The 14,194-nt window shown below is 41.1% G+C and overlaps 1 protein-coding gene across 10 annotated transcripts in view; it reads right to left on the reverse strand.

The window, feature by feature from the left end:
* TAFA5 (TAFA chemokine like family member 5) overlaps positions 1–14,194 on the reverse strand; it is a 348,113-nt gene that overhangs the window by 129,570 nt on the left and 204,349 nt on the right. For 7 of the 10 annotated variants that reach the window (XR_014160512.1, XR_014160513.1, XR_014160514.1 and 4 more), the window contains exon 3: positions 5,974–6,030. The exons of the other annotated variants lie outside the window; for them this stretch is intronic. Coding sequence is in view for 3 of the 7 variants with exons in the window: in XM_081878135.1 (XP_081734261.1) it covers positions 5,974–6,030 (57 nt within the window). In the remaining 4 variants the exon portion in view is untranslated. The remainder of the gene's footprint in view (positions 1–5,973; positions 6,031–14,194) is intronic. 10 annotated transcript variants of the gene reach the window in all.

Consider the following 14,194-nt stretch of genomic DNA (forward strand, 5'->3'; position numbering starts at 1 on the left):
AGATAGAAGGTGCATGTAATCAGAATCAATTTAGCCGGCAAAGCAGATTTTTAAACAGGGAGTCTTCAAATGGAGAACACAATTTAAAGGAGTCAGTGACAATCAGGGCTTTTTTTCAACTCTTGCACCTCTCAAATGGGCACCACTGCCATTATAAGAGAATAGGGGAGGCATTTATGGTGAGTTCCAGCACCTCTTTTTCGAGAAAAATAGCACTGAGGAAAATCATAATTGATCAACAATGTCTTAAGAGACCTTCACCACAGAGACACAGTTTTGTATCTATAGAACTGGGGGATGTGAGATTCAGTTTCAATTATTTATTCCATTCTTGGGTTCTGCCTGCAGATTTCTCACAGTTATCTGGCTCGCCACTGTGAGAACAGAATGCTAATTTCTCTGATTCATTTGTCTGATCCAGACAAATTTTCTCACAAACAGCAGCTATAGCATCAGCAGAACTAACTGCCTGGACACATTTTGCCAAGTCTGAGCAAATATTTTCAAATATAAAACAACACCTTTATCGTGCAATCTACGCCCGCACCTGTAAAAATCACAAAATTCTTGTTCCTATCCTGACAATTCTGGGTAGCATTGCTTGATTCTAGACAGAAGGCAAAACAGTCCTGGATTATTCAAGATGGGAATGTGTGCAATGTGTATTCTTGTCTGAAGATGCTCTGTTTGACAAATGAGGAATTCAAGTCATCTCTGGCACCCAGCTCCTGGTCTCCTGAGATGTAGGTGAGCACAAAGCGCTTTACGTCTTGCCAATGTTTTGTGTTTCCTCCATGGAATGGAGGGATATAACCTATCCAACTGTCGTACTTTTCTTCTTGTAGCCCTTCTGTGCAAAGACAGAAGCAAACTGGTTGCACAGGGAAACAGAGTTGCAAGGAACTGTTTCAAGGCAGAGAAAGGACTGTTTCTTCAAATCTCATTCTCGTAATGAAAGAGAAGCTGTAGTCAGGTTCCAGATGTAGCCTTTTGAAAAGGCTTGGTGAAGTTTAAATTCTGAGCAGTGTTGTTGTTGTTGTTATTTGTGGGGGCAGGCAGGTGAAGAAGCACATTTCCTAGGTGGAAGTGCATCCTTAGCTTTGTAAACAAATTAGCAGAAAAACCAGATTGCAAGATGGACAGCCTGCTTCTAATTCAGACTATACTTTGCTTTCTAGATTAGGGTGCCCTTTTCTGTCTCAGAACAGGAGTACGGAATATGTATTCATAGCTATTCACACAGATGATAGCGTATAGGATAAGGCAACGGCAACAATAAAGAAATTATAAGGGCAATGGGTGAATCATTTCCACCTTTCACACCACGTGACATTATTTCCCTGATACATCTACATCTCAAAATGGATTATGTACTAGATGTACACTACAAGCCCAAAGGCACAACCCTATTTGGTGTAGTTATTACTGCTGCTGTCTTTGGTTGATAACCCCAAGAAAATACACCACGACTTACAATGCACCTTTTTAGACCTTGGATGTGTTTGATCCTAGATATATGAATGTCCCCCCTCCTGTTATTTTCATATGATCCAGTCTAAAATTGCATTCCTGGCAAAAGTTCTTTGTTGATCTTGGTAGAATGGGCAAGTTGGCAGTACAGGGTTGTATCCTCTCACTGGTAGATAATGCTTGAGTGTCTGAGCACAAGTGAAAGAAAGAAAGAAAGAAAGAAAGAAAGAAAGAAAGAAAGAAAGAAAGAAAGAAAGAAAATCCCTGGATTAGATAATAAGTAGTATTTTTTTCTAAAGGAGAGAAGGGAATATGAAAGGTCATCGTGACATTTCATGTACACATTTAAATCTAATTGCATTGCAATGCAAAGATACAATCCATATTTTTTTTAAAAAAATCTTACTCAAGTTTTCTTTGACATTTGCTTTAAGCTGGAAAAAACAATGTGCTACAGTTTGTGTATATATAAACAAAATATTAACATTTTATTAGGAGCTATGCAAAACCTCTCCTACATAAATTTTGCTTGTTCAAATTGGGACTATCGACCTTTGTTTTTTGTTCAGTTTATCAATTTATCTCCCTACCTGCTTTTTTTATAATGCAGAGATTTTGAAGTATTAAACTATAACATCGAGTCAATAACCTTGTATTAACAAATCTTAATGTTTGTTGTATTAAACTCAATATTGAAAATATTTTATGCACATAAGGTCAAATTTAAAACCCAGAAATTAAGGTAGAATGCTTATTCAAAGGCCTTTGGGATGTGTTATAACAACCTGTTCTGATTTCAGATTCCTCTTCTGTTCTGTCCTCTCTCTGTTGACCTTCCTCCCACACCTCTCTTCCATGCTTTCTTGTCCCCCCGCCCCATTTTACTTGAGTTGCCTCCTGTTTTCTTCATCTAACCTTTTCGTATGCCCCCTTGATTTCACTTCCTCCTGCTTCTGAACCATTTCTGCTTCCTGCTCCTGTGAAGGAACACTCAGTCATTCCACAGTATGCCCTTTCCCCATAAAATCATTTATTATCCCATGTGTTCACTCCAACTTCTGTCAAAACCCCTTGCTGACATTGACAGGGCTTGATAGGGTAGTATGGCCACTCCTGCTTTCAGAACCCCACCTCTCATGTCAGCTAGGAAAGGTGGGGCAGGGGAAATAACCTTTCACTGAACAACCCACAGGCTGACCTCCCCTGTGCCCCCCAAATGCCCTGTTTATGGAATTTCTGCTGACTACCTCAAATGGGGGTGCTGCTGCTGGTAGTTTCTGACCACAGTCTGGGCAGGTGTCCGGCAGCACTCAAACTGGTGGTGTTTTCCAATGACACAGCCTGGAGCAGTTCTGGAGAGAGACACCTCCTCTTCACCCAAACCAGTGCAGCAGGTTGTGGGTTTCAATTGCTCAGCCTGCCGCCTTGATTACAACTTGTATTCCAGTTTAGCGAAATGACATTTAAAACAACTGGATAAAAATGTCAAGAGAACAAAACTAACAGCAACATTTCCTGGTATGTCCAACTGTTGCAAACAGAGATTCTCAATAAATTCATACGGATCTATACAGCAAGTTTTGATGTTAGTGGAGTTTATCATTAGGAAATTCCCCCATCTGCAACTATATTTTAACTGGCACAATTCTTGCAATTCGTAGATTCTAAAATACAGTGGTACCTCTCGTTGCGGACAGGATCCGTTCCAGAGCTCTGATCAGATGCTGAGGTTTCCGCAACTGGGGGGACCGCTTCTGCGCATACGGTGAAACACTTCTGGGTTTGCCACTTTTCCAACCCGAAGTTTACGTTAGAGGGTAACATAAGCTGAGGTGCTACTGTAGTGAAACAAAGCACCATAGGAACACACATCCAAAATGTAAACTACTTCTAGTCCTTAAAGGACTTGATACAAAGACAAATTATTTCAATTTATAGACATCTAAGGCATCTAAAGAACTAAAATTGCTACCCACCCACCAACAAGGCCATCTATATGGAGCTTACAATATGCATAAATAAATTTCTCACGGTACACAGAGTCATCAGCCAAGGCTGCCTGTACAGATTTGTATTTATTCTATTATGTATTAGCATTCCCTTAATTAAATTATATTTGATAGTCATTAAGCAGAAATTGAATACATTAACTTGAACACAGTAGTTCATAATGAGAAGTGCTCTAATATGTCAGGGAGAGAAGTGCCATAAAAAGAGTACCCATGGTGGTGGCATGTTGAATGAAAGTTGACAGTTAAGTTAATAAGTTAAATGCTATTTGTGGGAGAGCTGCTAGCCTGAGTGTTATCTACAACAGCACGGCAATGAGAGGTCCATGGGAAACAATCTTACATAGTTACCAAATGTTTTGAAAGAAGCAGAGCACTCTATTAGCCTAAGCTGAAGTGGAGTGGTTCTGAATGCTCAATTCTGCCACGGAAAACTGTTGTCTACGTTGCTCTCCAAATACTTGTTGCATCAAGTGTCCTGAAACATAATGGCAGCCGCTCTGCTAACTCTACTGGGATGAGAGAAGAGGAATACAGACCCATCCCAACAACAGACTAGATCTGGAACTGATAGCTGCAGCAAGTGCCCATTCTGTGTTCAGCATATCATTTTCCTATTGTTCCTACCACAGTATTTTGAGCAGCCCCACAGTCTTTTAGGCAATTGCTTTAACTGGTCCTATTTTTTCACTCATGGAACCAAGCATGGTTGTAGTTTTGCCCATCGCAGAGGGCACCAGAGGTAGAGGAGCATAGTTTTTAATAGGACAGACATTATCTCTGTGTGGCAAGCATTGTTTGTTCATCTGTTTCATGCCCCAACTCTACCTAGTCGAAGACCTCATGATAGTTGTGGTTTTTGTTTTTTAAAAAATCTGCTAAGGTACACATGTTTTAGTCATTGCAACTGATGGGATTTTTCACATGCGCAAAAGACACACTAATCGAAGAACAACTCGCATGCGTATGATTCTTGTATACACATGCAAAAATGCATCTGTGGCAATTGGTGGATCCAGTGCTTTGATCCAATTGTTTTGATCCAGTGCAGTCATTATGCTAGACACTTCCACTTGTACTAGGGGAATTTGATTTCCACTAACCAACTCTCTCTCTCTCTCTCTCTCTCTCTCTCTCTCTCTCTCTCTCTCCCCCTTTCCCTCACTCTCTCCCTCTCCCCTTCCTTCCTTCCTTCCTTCCTCCCTCACTCCCTCTCCCACACACACACACACACACACACACACACACACTGCTCTATTCTCCCTACCCCCTAGGCAAGTAAACTGTGGTTTTGGAGTGTTTGCCAACACTCAGCAATGGCTCCTTGAAAAAGGAGATTTGCTGGGAAGCGATGGAAGAAGGTCCCATAGGCAAAATGTAATTCATGGTTCACAGGATTTAAGTCCTTCAGTAGTAGGCAAAAATAATCACAGACTCTTCCTCTAACATAGATTAATGCATGATCAACTGATGATAAGAGTTCAATGGGACCGACCGTAGAGTTGACTTAAATGCAACTGCTGTGTACATATTATCCATTAACTCCCACACTAGGGACTCCTGGCATATTCTGATTTTAACATCACAGACAGGGTTGCAGAATGAATTCTAAAGTACAAGAAGACTTCGGTACAACTGCAGTCCACACCTGAAACATCACAGTTTAGCCTAGTTTAAACATCTACTTATACATTTTTTTGGTATATAAGGGCAATATTGTAGCATTAGACAGCACCCACAAAATTCCAACTATTTAAATAATTATTTGCAAGATGGTTGTAAGATTTTAAATGAATAAATAACTCCCGTTTGTACAAAAAAAGGAGAGGGAGGGGAACGGGGGATAAGGGGAAACCAATATTTTTTCTCTGTCTACAATTATTTCCAACATTTACTAGTCAATAACTATTCCTAGCTCCAGAGCACATTTTGCCCCCAAATATATGCTGCTGGTTATTGCAGTGTTGTTGTTGTTTAAATGCTAACCACTACTAACACAACGACAGCTAATTTACAGATGCTACAAGTAATATCTGAGACCCAGGCGAATGCATTAGGATGATTTTGCAAAGCATGACTCCTCCTTTCACCATAATTAAGTTACCGTTTGCAGCATATAATTTCATTAATATGGATTAGTACAAATATCAATGGCTCAAGCAAATGCAGAGTTGCAAAATGTGTGTGTCAATAAAATAAACACACCGTTCAGGTAATGGGATGTAAGATTAAAACGAGAAGTCACTGCGTTCTGCTCAGTCGTCAAACACATACAAAAGCAATCAAAATTGCTCTCATAATCAGGCAGAGGTGTCATGTGGTGTTCACCTGTGGTAAATCCTGTTTTGTTTGCACACAATCTCTCTCTTCAACAGCTTCCCTATCTGCAGTTAAATTTCCCCATGTAAATACATTCATTCCTTAAGATGACATATAACATAAAGGCAAAATGGAGCACTATGCAAGCTGAATTAAGTGAGGTGAAGTAACTTACAAATGGGCCAGCAGTCCATCACAACAAACCAAAGAATCAGCAAAGAAGCTGTCGTATCTATAGTGAGGAAGAAAATGAGATTTGAGTGGAAGGTAGAAGAAACCTATATTGTGTACCTGGTGAGAAAGGAAGCATCTAAAATTAGTGCCGGTTTTTTTTTTGCAGGACTTCAGCATGGTGTGCTCAATACTAAAGTGTTGGTTTCATGCCAAAGCATTAATTTTTTTCTGAATTTTATTAAAGCCTTATTTATAATTCCTTAACCGTCTTTTGACAGAAATTCCCTTGGCTTCCAAAACAGGACATTTTCTTTCATTAAAAAGCTCGCAGGGGGATTGTCCGTTCCTTATTTTGCGGGAAATAAAGGCTTACCATGCAGAGATAACTTTCTTTGTTTTCCATAGCAACCTTGATAGAATGCAATGAAAGAAATAAGAATGAAAACCAACTGTTGACTCCATTCACACCATATTGTGGCAGCCTTTGGGGTAGCAGGATTGCCATAAACTAATCAAGCATAGGCAACCTTTTTTTTATTTTGTGACCTTTAGTTTGCGTGGACAGGCGGAGTCCCCAGATCCCGAGTGGTCCCCCCCGTCACGTGGAATAACGACTCTAGACAACGTGCTATGGGATTAAATTGGCCACAACTTTATTAAATTTCAAATGTGGGTAGACCTTGGCTCAGGCATTGGGCGTTCTCCCTCCCTAGTCCCCAGCCGGGGACCTAGGGAGCATCAGGGTTATCCAGTGTGTGGGGGGGGGATGGGCCGGCTCTGGAGAACATATGTTCAAGCAGAGATAGCCGCCCCCGTTATGCCGCCGCAGGGGAGAGCAATGACGACCTTTCGGCGTACGGCCAAAGCCTCCCTTCAAAAACCCCTTTAACGGGGAACCCTGGTATCACCGCCGCAAAGAGGAAGATGGACTAAAGGATTCCGCCCAAGGCCTGATACTGCCAAAGTTGTGACGTTTTGCTACGGGAAAGGCGAAACCTGCCAATGCAGGGAAATTCCTTTCCAGCCCTTTAACAGCGACCTTATCGTAGCAGCGCCCGCATACCTGTGGAGACAGGTTAACCTGCAAAACCTATGAAGAAAAGTTAACCTGCAAAAGAAGACATTAACAGAGGGTGGGTAGGGTGGGAGAAGCTCTGGAGCCAAGTGAGGATTACCAATTAAGATCCACCCTCTATTGTGTGGGCAGGTAATCCCTCCCCTTACCTGGCCTGGTTTCCCTGGCAACGCTTCCCCCAGGTGGGATTGGACAACTCACTGGGGTAGGCGGGGACCTCCAGGTATCCCACCTGAGGGAAGGCAAAGCCTATGCTGATGGGGCCACTCCAGATCCAGGGCTGCACGCGTCCACGCAAAGGGCGCCCCCCGTTTTAAGTGGGGAGCGGTCATTACCATCACAGCTCTCTCTCACACACAAAGAACTTATAAAGCCACACAATATAAGAAAACAAAACCTTGTCTTCATTACATATTAATGTTCATTTATTGTCAGCCACCTTGGGGCCTGTGTCAGGCAAAATGGGGTTATATAAGCATTTAAAAATAGAATAAATGCACATTTATTTCTAATTTCAACACTGCATTCTTGCAAACTTCCATTTTATTCCTTTCACAAAGATTTCAGGTAAGAATATATCTAGCGCAACATCCTATTTTCCCATAGCCTAAGCCAACCACGTGCCTATGGCAATACCACAAAGAAGGATTTGGACACAACAACACTCTCAAAAACCTGCAGTTTCCAACAACTGGTATGCAAAAGCCTATTGGGGTCTCAAATTTCAGCAGCTCCCTGTGCAATGCCAAAATTCAGCACATACACTCTGCCTTTTGTGCGCCATTGTAAGTAATAGGTGGGTCATTCCACACCACATCACCTGATTTTAATACTCAACCGTGCTTTCACATCTCAGATTTTGTTCAATTTTTTTGTGTGAGATAGGGGATAATAATAATAATAATAATAATAATAATAATAATAATAATAATAATTTTTATTTGTACCCTGCCCTCCCCGGCCAGAGCCGGACCCAGGGCAGCTAACACCAGTAAAATTACAGTAAAAACCTAATAGGGGGAAAAACCCCACCAATTTTAAATACAGGTTAAAATGAAATTTAAAATGCAGCCTCATTTTAAAAGTAGCCCATAGATCAAAACCATAAGGGGAGGGAAACATAAGGGTCAGAATGAGTCCAAATCAAAGGCCAGGTGGGACAGCTCTGTCTTGCAGACCCTGCGGAAAGATGTCAAGTCCCGCATTTACCTCTTCCTCAAAGTCTTGCTGTCCTTCTTAAAGAATCCTACTCTCCAAGAAATGGCGCAGCTATAATCCCGGGAACAGGATGTGGCTATAATGTCCCTGAAGGTCTTGTCTACCAACTTCTCCGCCGCCCTCAGTTTGATTTGTTTTTTTAAAAAATGTTGGCAACTTTAATAAATACTGCTTTCAATTAATATTTATTTACTTATTCACGGCCTTAAGAGCCTCTTAATAGATGGGAAAGGATATGTAAAACAAAAAGAACTCAAAAACAAAACATACAAGAAGTAATAAAACATAATTAAACCACTTCCAGAAAAGAACAGTTAAAAGAACTTCAACAGCATTATTTACAGAGTCCTCTTTTCCAATGATAATTAATTGTCCTTAGATATCCTGTTTGGCAACTCTTGCTTCATTATTTGGGTATACATCATCTTCTTTAAAAGATTATTGCTATAAATGCAGTACTATGGTATTCAGCAAAACTAATTAAGTGCTGTATAAGCAATGCAGATCAATATTTGTAGAGCAACCAATCCATATTTTATGTATTATCAAAGGTGAGGAGGGGAGGGAAGAGGGAGACTTGCTGATCTATCAATGCAGTATCCAGACTTTTTTCTTTAATGCCCACCCTACAGAATCTATTTAGCTAAACAGATGGGTTCCCACTCTACACCAAAGACTACAGTACCTGGAAGTAGCTTTAAAATGCAACATATGGAAAGATCCTAAGTAGTAGTTCTACAATTACAAATATCTGCAGCTGCTGCTACTACTACTATTCCTACTCTACAAAACCACTTTTAAATCAACAGTTCACATTTTTGTAAGTTCTTTGTTATGTACTGAGTTGAATAGGATCCAACATGCAGCAGTCTGATTGGTCCTAGAACAATAGGATTCAGAATGCAGCAGTCTGATTGGTCCTAGAACAATGCAGCAGTATGATTGGACTGCAGGAGCCACCCAATCCGGCTCCAGATGGAAGTAAATCCACAACCTGATTGGCCTACAGGAGAATTCCGGAATTGGCCAATCACGTGCAGCCCATTGTGTAAATAATGTATATAAAGCAGATACTTTGAGGGGACTTTCATTCCTCCTCACCAATATGAGCTGAATAAAGAGTATGAAATCCACTCTCGACTCTGAGTATATTTCATTCTTAACTTGAACAATTTAACTGTGGGTGTTAGGCTGGAACTAGAATACACAAAAAACAATCAGAGGGCAGTGAAAATAGTGCTGAGAATCTTTGGTTCATGAAACAATTAGGTCTACTAAGCCTCTGAAACTGTTTTGGGCAACCGACACCCACCTTTCCCTTGGCCAACACACCACCAGGTGCAGAAAACCTTTCAGCTGCAATTACAAAATATTAATAATAATTGAGAGAGAACTCTTACGCACACACCCTTCCCCCGTTCCCGAACAGCTTGATTTTTTTTTTAAGTGCTGAATTCAAGCCACAGCTGCAAAATAAGGACTAGGAGTACACCTAGAACTCAACTAAGTTACACTTAGAGTAAGTCCATTGATTTCAGTGGGTCTCCTCTGAGTATGAATAAATTTAGATATTGCCCAAAATGTGTTTGGAAGTGATAGGTAAAGGTAAAGGTACCCCTGCCCGTACGGGCCAGTCGTGTCCGACTCTAGGGTTGTGCGCCCATCTCACTTAAGAGGCCGGGGGCGAGCGCTGTCTGGAGACACTTCCGGGTCACGTGGCCAGTGTGACAAAGCTGCATCTGGCGAGCCAGCGCAGCACACGGAAACGCCGTTTACCTTCCCGCCAGTAAGCGGTCCCTATTTATCTACTTGCACCCGGGGGTGCTTTCGAACTGCTAGGTTGGCAGGCGCTGGGACCGAACGAAGGGAGCACACCCCGCCACGGGGATTCGAACCACCAACCATGCGATCAGCAAGTCCTAGGCACTGAGGCTTTTACCCACAGTGCCACCCGCATCCACCCGCATGGAAGTGATGATAAAGGAGAAATAGAATGAAAATAATGCTTGAAAACCAACAGATTCATGTGGGAGAAGACAGTCCTTGAAATAGTCTGGTGTCAAACCATTTAGGACTTTATGAGTAATCATCAGCACCCTAAATTGTGCCCTGAAACAATTTAGAAACCAGTGCAATTCATTTAAGCCGGTGCATTTTGAAGGAGCTTAAGTTTCCAAACACATTTCAAGGGCAGCCCCATGGCAAACATGCAATAAACCAAGCTGGATGTGGCAAAGAATGTGTAACTGGGACAGACCTACTTTTCCCCAGGAAAAGGAGCAGCTGACACATTAGCTGAAGCTGTGCAAAATCAGTCCCTGGCATTGCCACAAACTGTATACCCAATCAAATGCATGACAAGAATAACTCCCATACTATAAACCCTATCCTTCAACAGGAGCAAAAACCTGTTCAGCCCCAGCTGTATACCTAGCCCTGTCATATAGTTTCCGCAGACTATCAACAATTATAGATATTGTTGTTATACAAATCCATTCACCATATAGATGGGGTATGTACTTTTGGTTTTATTTCATATTGATTTGTCATTATAGTTCATGCGTATAGTTTGGAATAATTTGAGTTATTGTATGTTACCATGTATATGCAGGTCATCGTTTCAATTCATTTGCAGTTTATGAAGCATTTCTGTATCCTTCTGCTGTGCTGAAGAAGAATTCTACAAAACAGTGGGTATAACCAGAATCACTGATCACTACGTCTGTTTGTGGACAACTTTGGCAGCGTTGGACGTCATAAAACAAAGCTTTGTGGCTTGTTTTCATCAGATAAGAATCTGACCCATTGCTTCTTTCAGAGACTTGCACAGTTTACAAAGACTTTCAGAGACTTATAAGACTTACGTTTTTTTGGTTCTATGTTTTCAAGAGAATCCATCAAGAGTGCACATTTAGTGACTTTCAGAGATTTATAAGATTTCTGTTTATTTGGTTTCTCATATTGTTCAATGTTCCGTATAGATTATATAAAGAGTTTATATTGATATTGCATTGTCATGCTTGGTCACTGTGTTGCCTTGCACACCCAATATATAACTGGGCTCAGGAAACAATTCAGAACCTTCATAGCCTCCTAAAGATAGAATGTATGCCATCTATATGATACTAACACCCAACCCCACATTTCCAGGCAACCACCACCAGCAGTTCCATGTAGATGTTAAAGATGTATAAAGTACTATTAGGTGTACAGGACAGGACATGTCAATGGTCTGTGACTGTGCAATGTCATCCTCGTCCTCAAGTTACATGAGAGTGACCTGGGGAGTAGGAGCGACATTCAGTTTAGCTGTGTGATAGTGTCCGACCTTGTGCTACACATAAGAACTGCAGCAATTCCTGAGGAGCACGCTCTATGATGTTTGCCTTGTTTGATACAGTGCAGACATGTTGTCAATGTGATAAGCCCATTTAACACTTGTACTCTATTGAGAAGAACTTGATAAAAATCTTCCCAGAGAGAAATGACTTTCTGCATGTTTCAGCAACGCATCTAATCGAGTTTGAAAATGGTGCTCGATTCTGTAATCTATCAGCCTATTTTAAGAATCAATTTGTCTCGGATTTTACATGCTGATAAACCTACAAGTGCTCAGCACTTTGTGGGATTCTAATTTCCAAATGTTCTGGAAATGAATCAACACACATTTGGACAGATCAGTTTATCTTTAATCTTATCCATTATAGTGAACATTTTAGACCTCCTTGACAGCAGAATTTCCATGAAAACCAGGAAAGGTAAGTTAATCATAGTACCTTGCAGATATAACTCACAGTGTAGTTTGCTAAAAAGGTTAATAAATTGTTGCCATATTGCCTATCACAAATTTGTGTTACAGTGTGCAATGAACTGGTTACTTTAAATATCAGGATACAAAAGAAACTGAATGAAGTAAGTCACAAGAGCTGCTAAGATAACGTATCAATGCAATTAAGTGTTAACACTGAAGAATCTTGTTATGTTCATTGTATGTACAGTTAAGTTTGAAATCAGTCAGGGACAGATTTTTGCATTCTGGAAATGTAAGTTTGCTAGGAACTTTTTCTTTATACATATTTATGAAGATAGAAAGCATATGGAAAATCCAGAGTAATATGTGAAAGAACTGAACCTATAAATTTATTTCTTATGATAAGCAAATGAAAATGTGGTGGTTTTTTTAATTCCCCATTGTTGAAGAACTACAAGGACTTGGGGTGCACATCACAGTAAACCAAACTATGGCTTGCTAAAACCACACAAGTGTCCTGACTTCCTGAAATGAGCTCACACCTTCTTTGTTCCTCCTCGCTCATTTTCTGCATGAAAGCTAAGCAAAGGGATGGCTTACTGAGTCATCTGAACCAGGGCTTGTGGTTAAGCTCTCACCTGTAACCAAGAACAAACCTTAGTTTGCTCAGTGTTGTAACATGTGAACAAGGGCCATAGGTTTACTGCAACATCTGCATCATATAGAAATGTTGTGCCTACTTGTTCCAACAAAGGACACAATCAATGAATTGCAAAATAAGTTACATGGAATTCTAGCCTGTAAAATATTTGTTTATGTTTGGAAGACAGTTTTGATTTACACTTTGATCTAACATTCTGTTGAAAACGACTACTGCTAGTTGTTTGATATACAGTGGTACCTCGGGTTAAGCATTTAATTCGTTCCAGAGGTCCGTTCTTAACCTGAAACTGTTCTTAACCTGAAGCACCACTTTAGCTAATGGGGCCTCCTGCTGCCGCCAGGCCGCCAGAGCACGATTTCTGTTCCCATCCAAAGCAAAGTTCTTAACCTGAAGCACTATTTCTGGGCTAGCGGAGTCTGTAACCTGAAGTGTATGTAACCTGAAGTGTATGTAACCTGAGGTACCACTGTAATCTAGCCCACCTGGTTGCAGAGAAAAACTTTTAAAAACATAATTGCCCTGCGTTTTTAAGCAGACCGTCTTCTGTAACCACTGCAGTTGCATTTTATTGTCACAGTAGCAACAACTTCAGGCTTGGTTTTTTTTTTTTTTAAGTTTGAGCATCTCCCAAATACTGCCTCATTCCTCCTACCCACACTTTCTAAACATAAACACATGAAGAAAAAGAAAAGGAAAACCTTTCATGCTCATGCATGAAAACCTAAGATAAACAGTCAGCTGGAATGTGTGTAGAAACGGTAGCCAAATTTAGGCTAATTTCCCTGTATTGCCCTACCTGTTGCTAAGCAATTTGCTTAGGAATGAATAAGTTTACATGATCTTCAGTCTGCACACAAATTCTCTGCTACATAAACAGCAGAAAGGAACAGTGTGATCAGAAGGAGAGCTTTTGCAACAGCAGCCCTTGCTTTCCCCTGATATTTACCAATCTCCTGAGAACTAGCAAACTGAAGCAGCCAGGAGGAATGCAGCAGAGCAGTGGCCATTGGGAAACAGCAGCAATTTCAGTGAACGATCAGGAACAAGGTGCTACCTTTTTGCAAGGAAGGACCCCACTCATGCCAGTCCTGGTCCCACAGTTTCTTTAGCAAAGTAGTTGCAGGAATTGATGAAGCACAGTGCTGTTAAGTTCCCCCCTAGACCCTTCGGTGGTTCTTGATACCATCAACCATGACATCCTGCTAGACCATTTTCCTGGGCTGGAGCTGGGAAAAAGTGTTACAGTGGCTAAGTTCCTTACAGGACACATAGCCGCAGAAGGTAGGTGTGGCATTCATACAGAGCTCCAGGTCATTTCACAGACTATTGACCTGTGTAAAAGTAAGGAGACCCCTGACCATTAGGTCCAGTCATGGCTGACTCTGGGATTGCAGTGCTCATCTCGCTATATTGGCCGAGAGAGCCAGCGTACAGCTTCTGGTCATGTGGCCAGCATGACTAAGCTGCTTCTGGTGAACCAGAGCTGCGCACGGAAATGCTGTTTACCTTCCCAC

The sequence above is a fragment of the Podarcis erhardii genome (genome assembly GCF_964252035.2).
Source record: "Podarcis erhardii genome assembly, chromosome: 10".
Taxonomy (NCBI): Eukaryota; Metazoa; Chordata; class Lepidosauria; order Squamata; family Lacertidae; genus Podarcis; species Podarcis erhardii.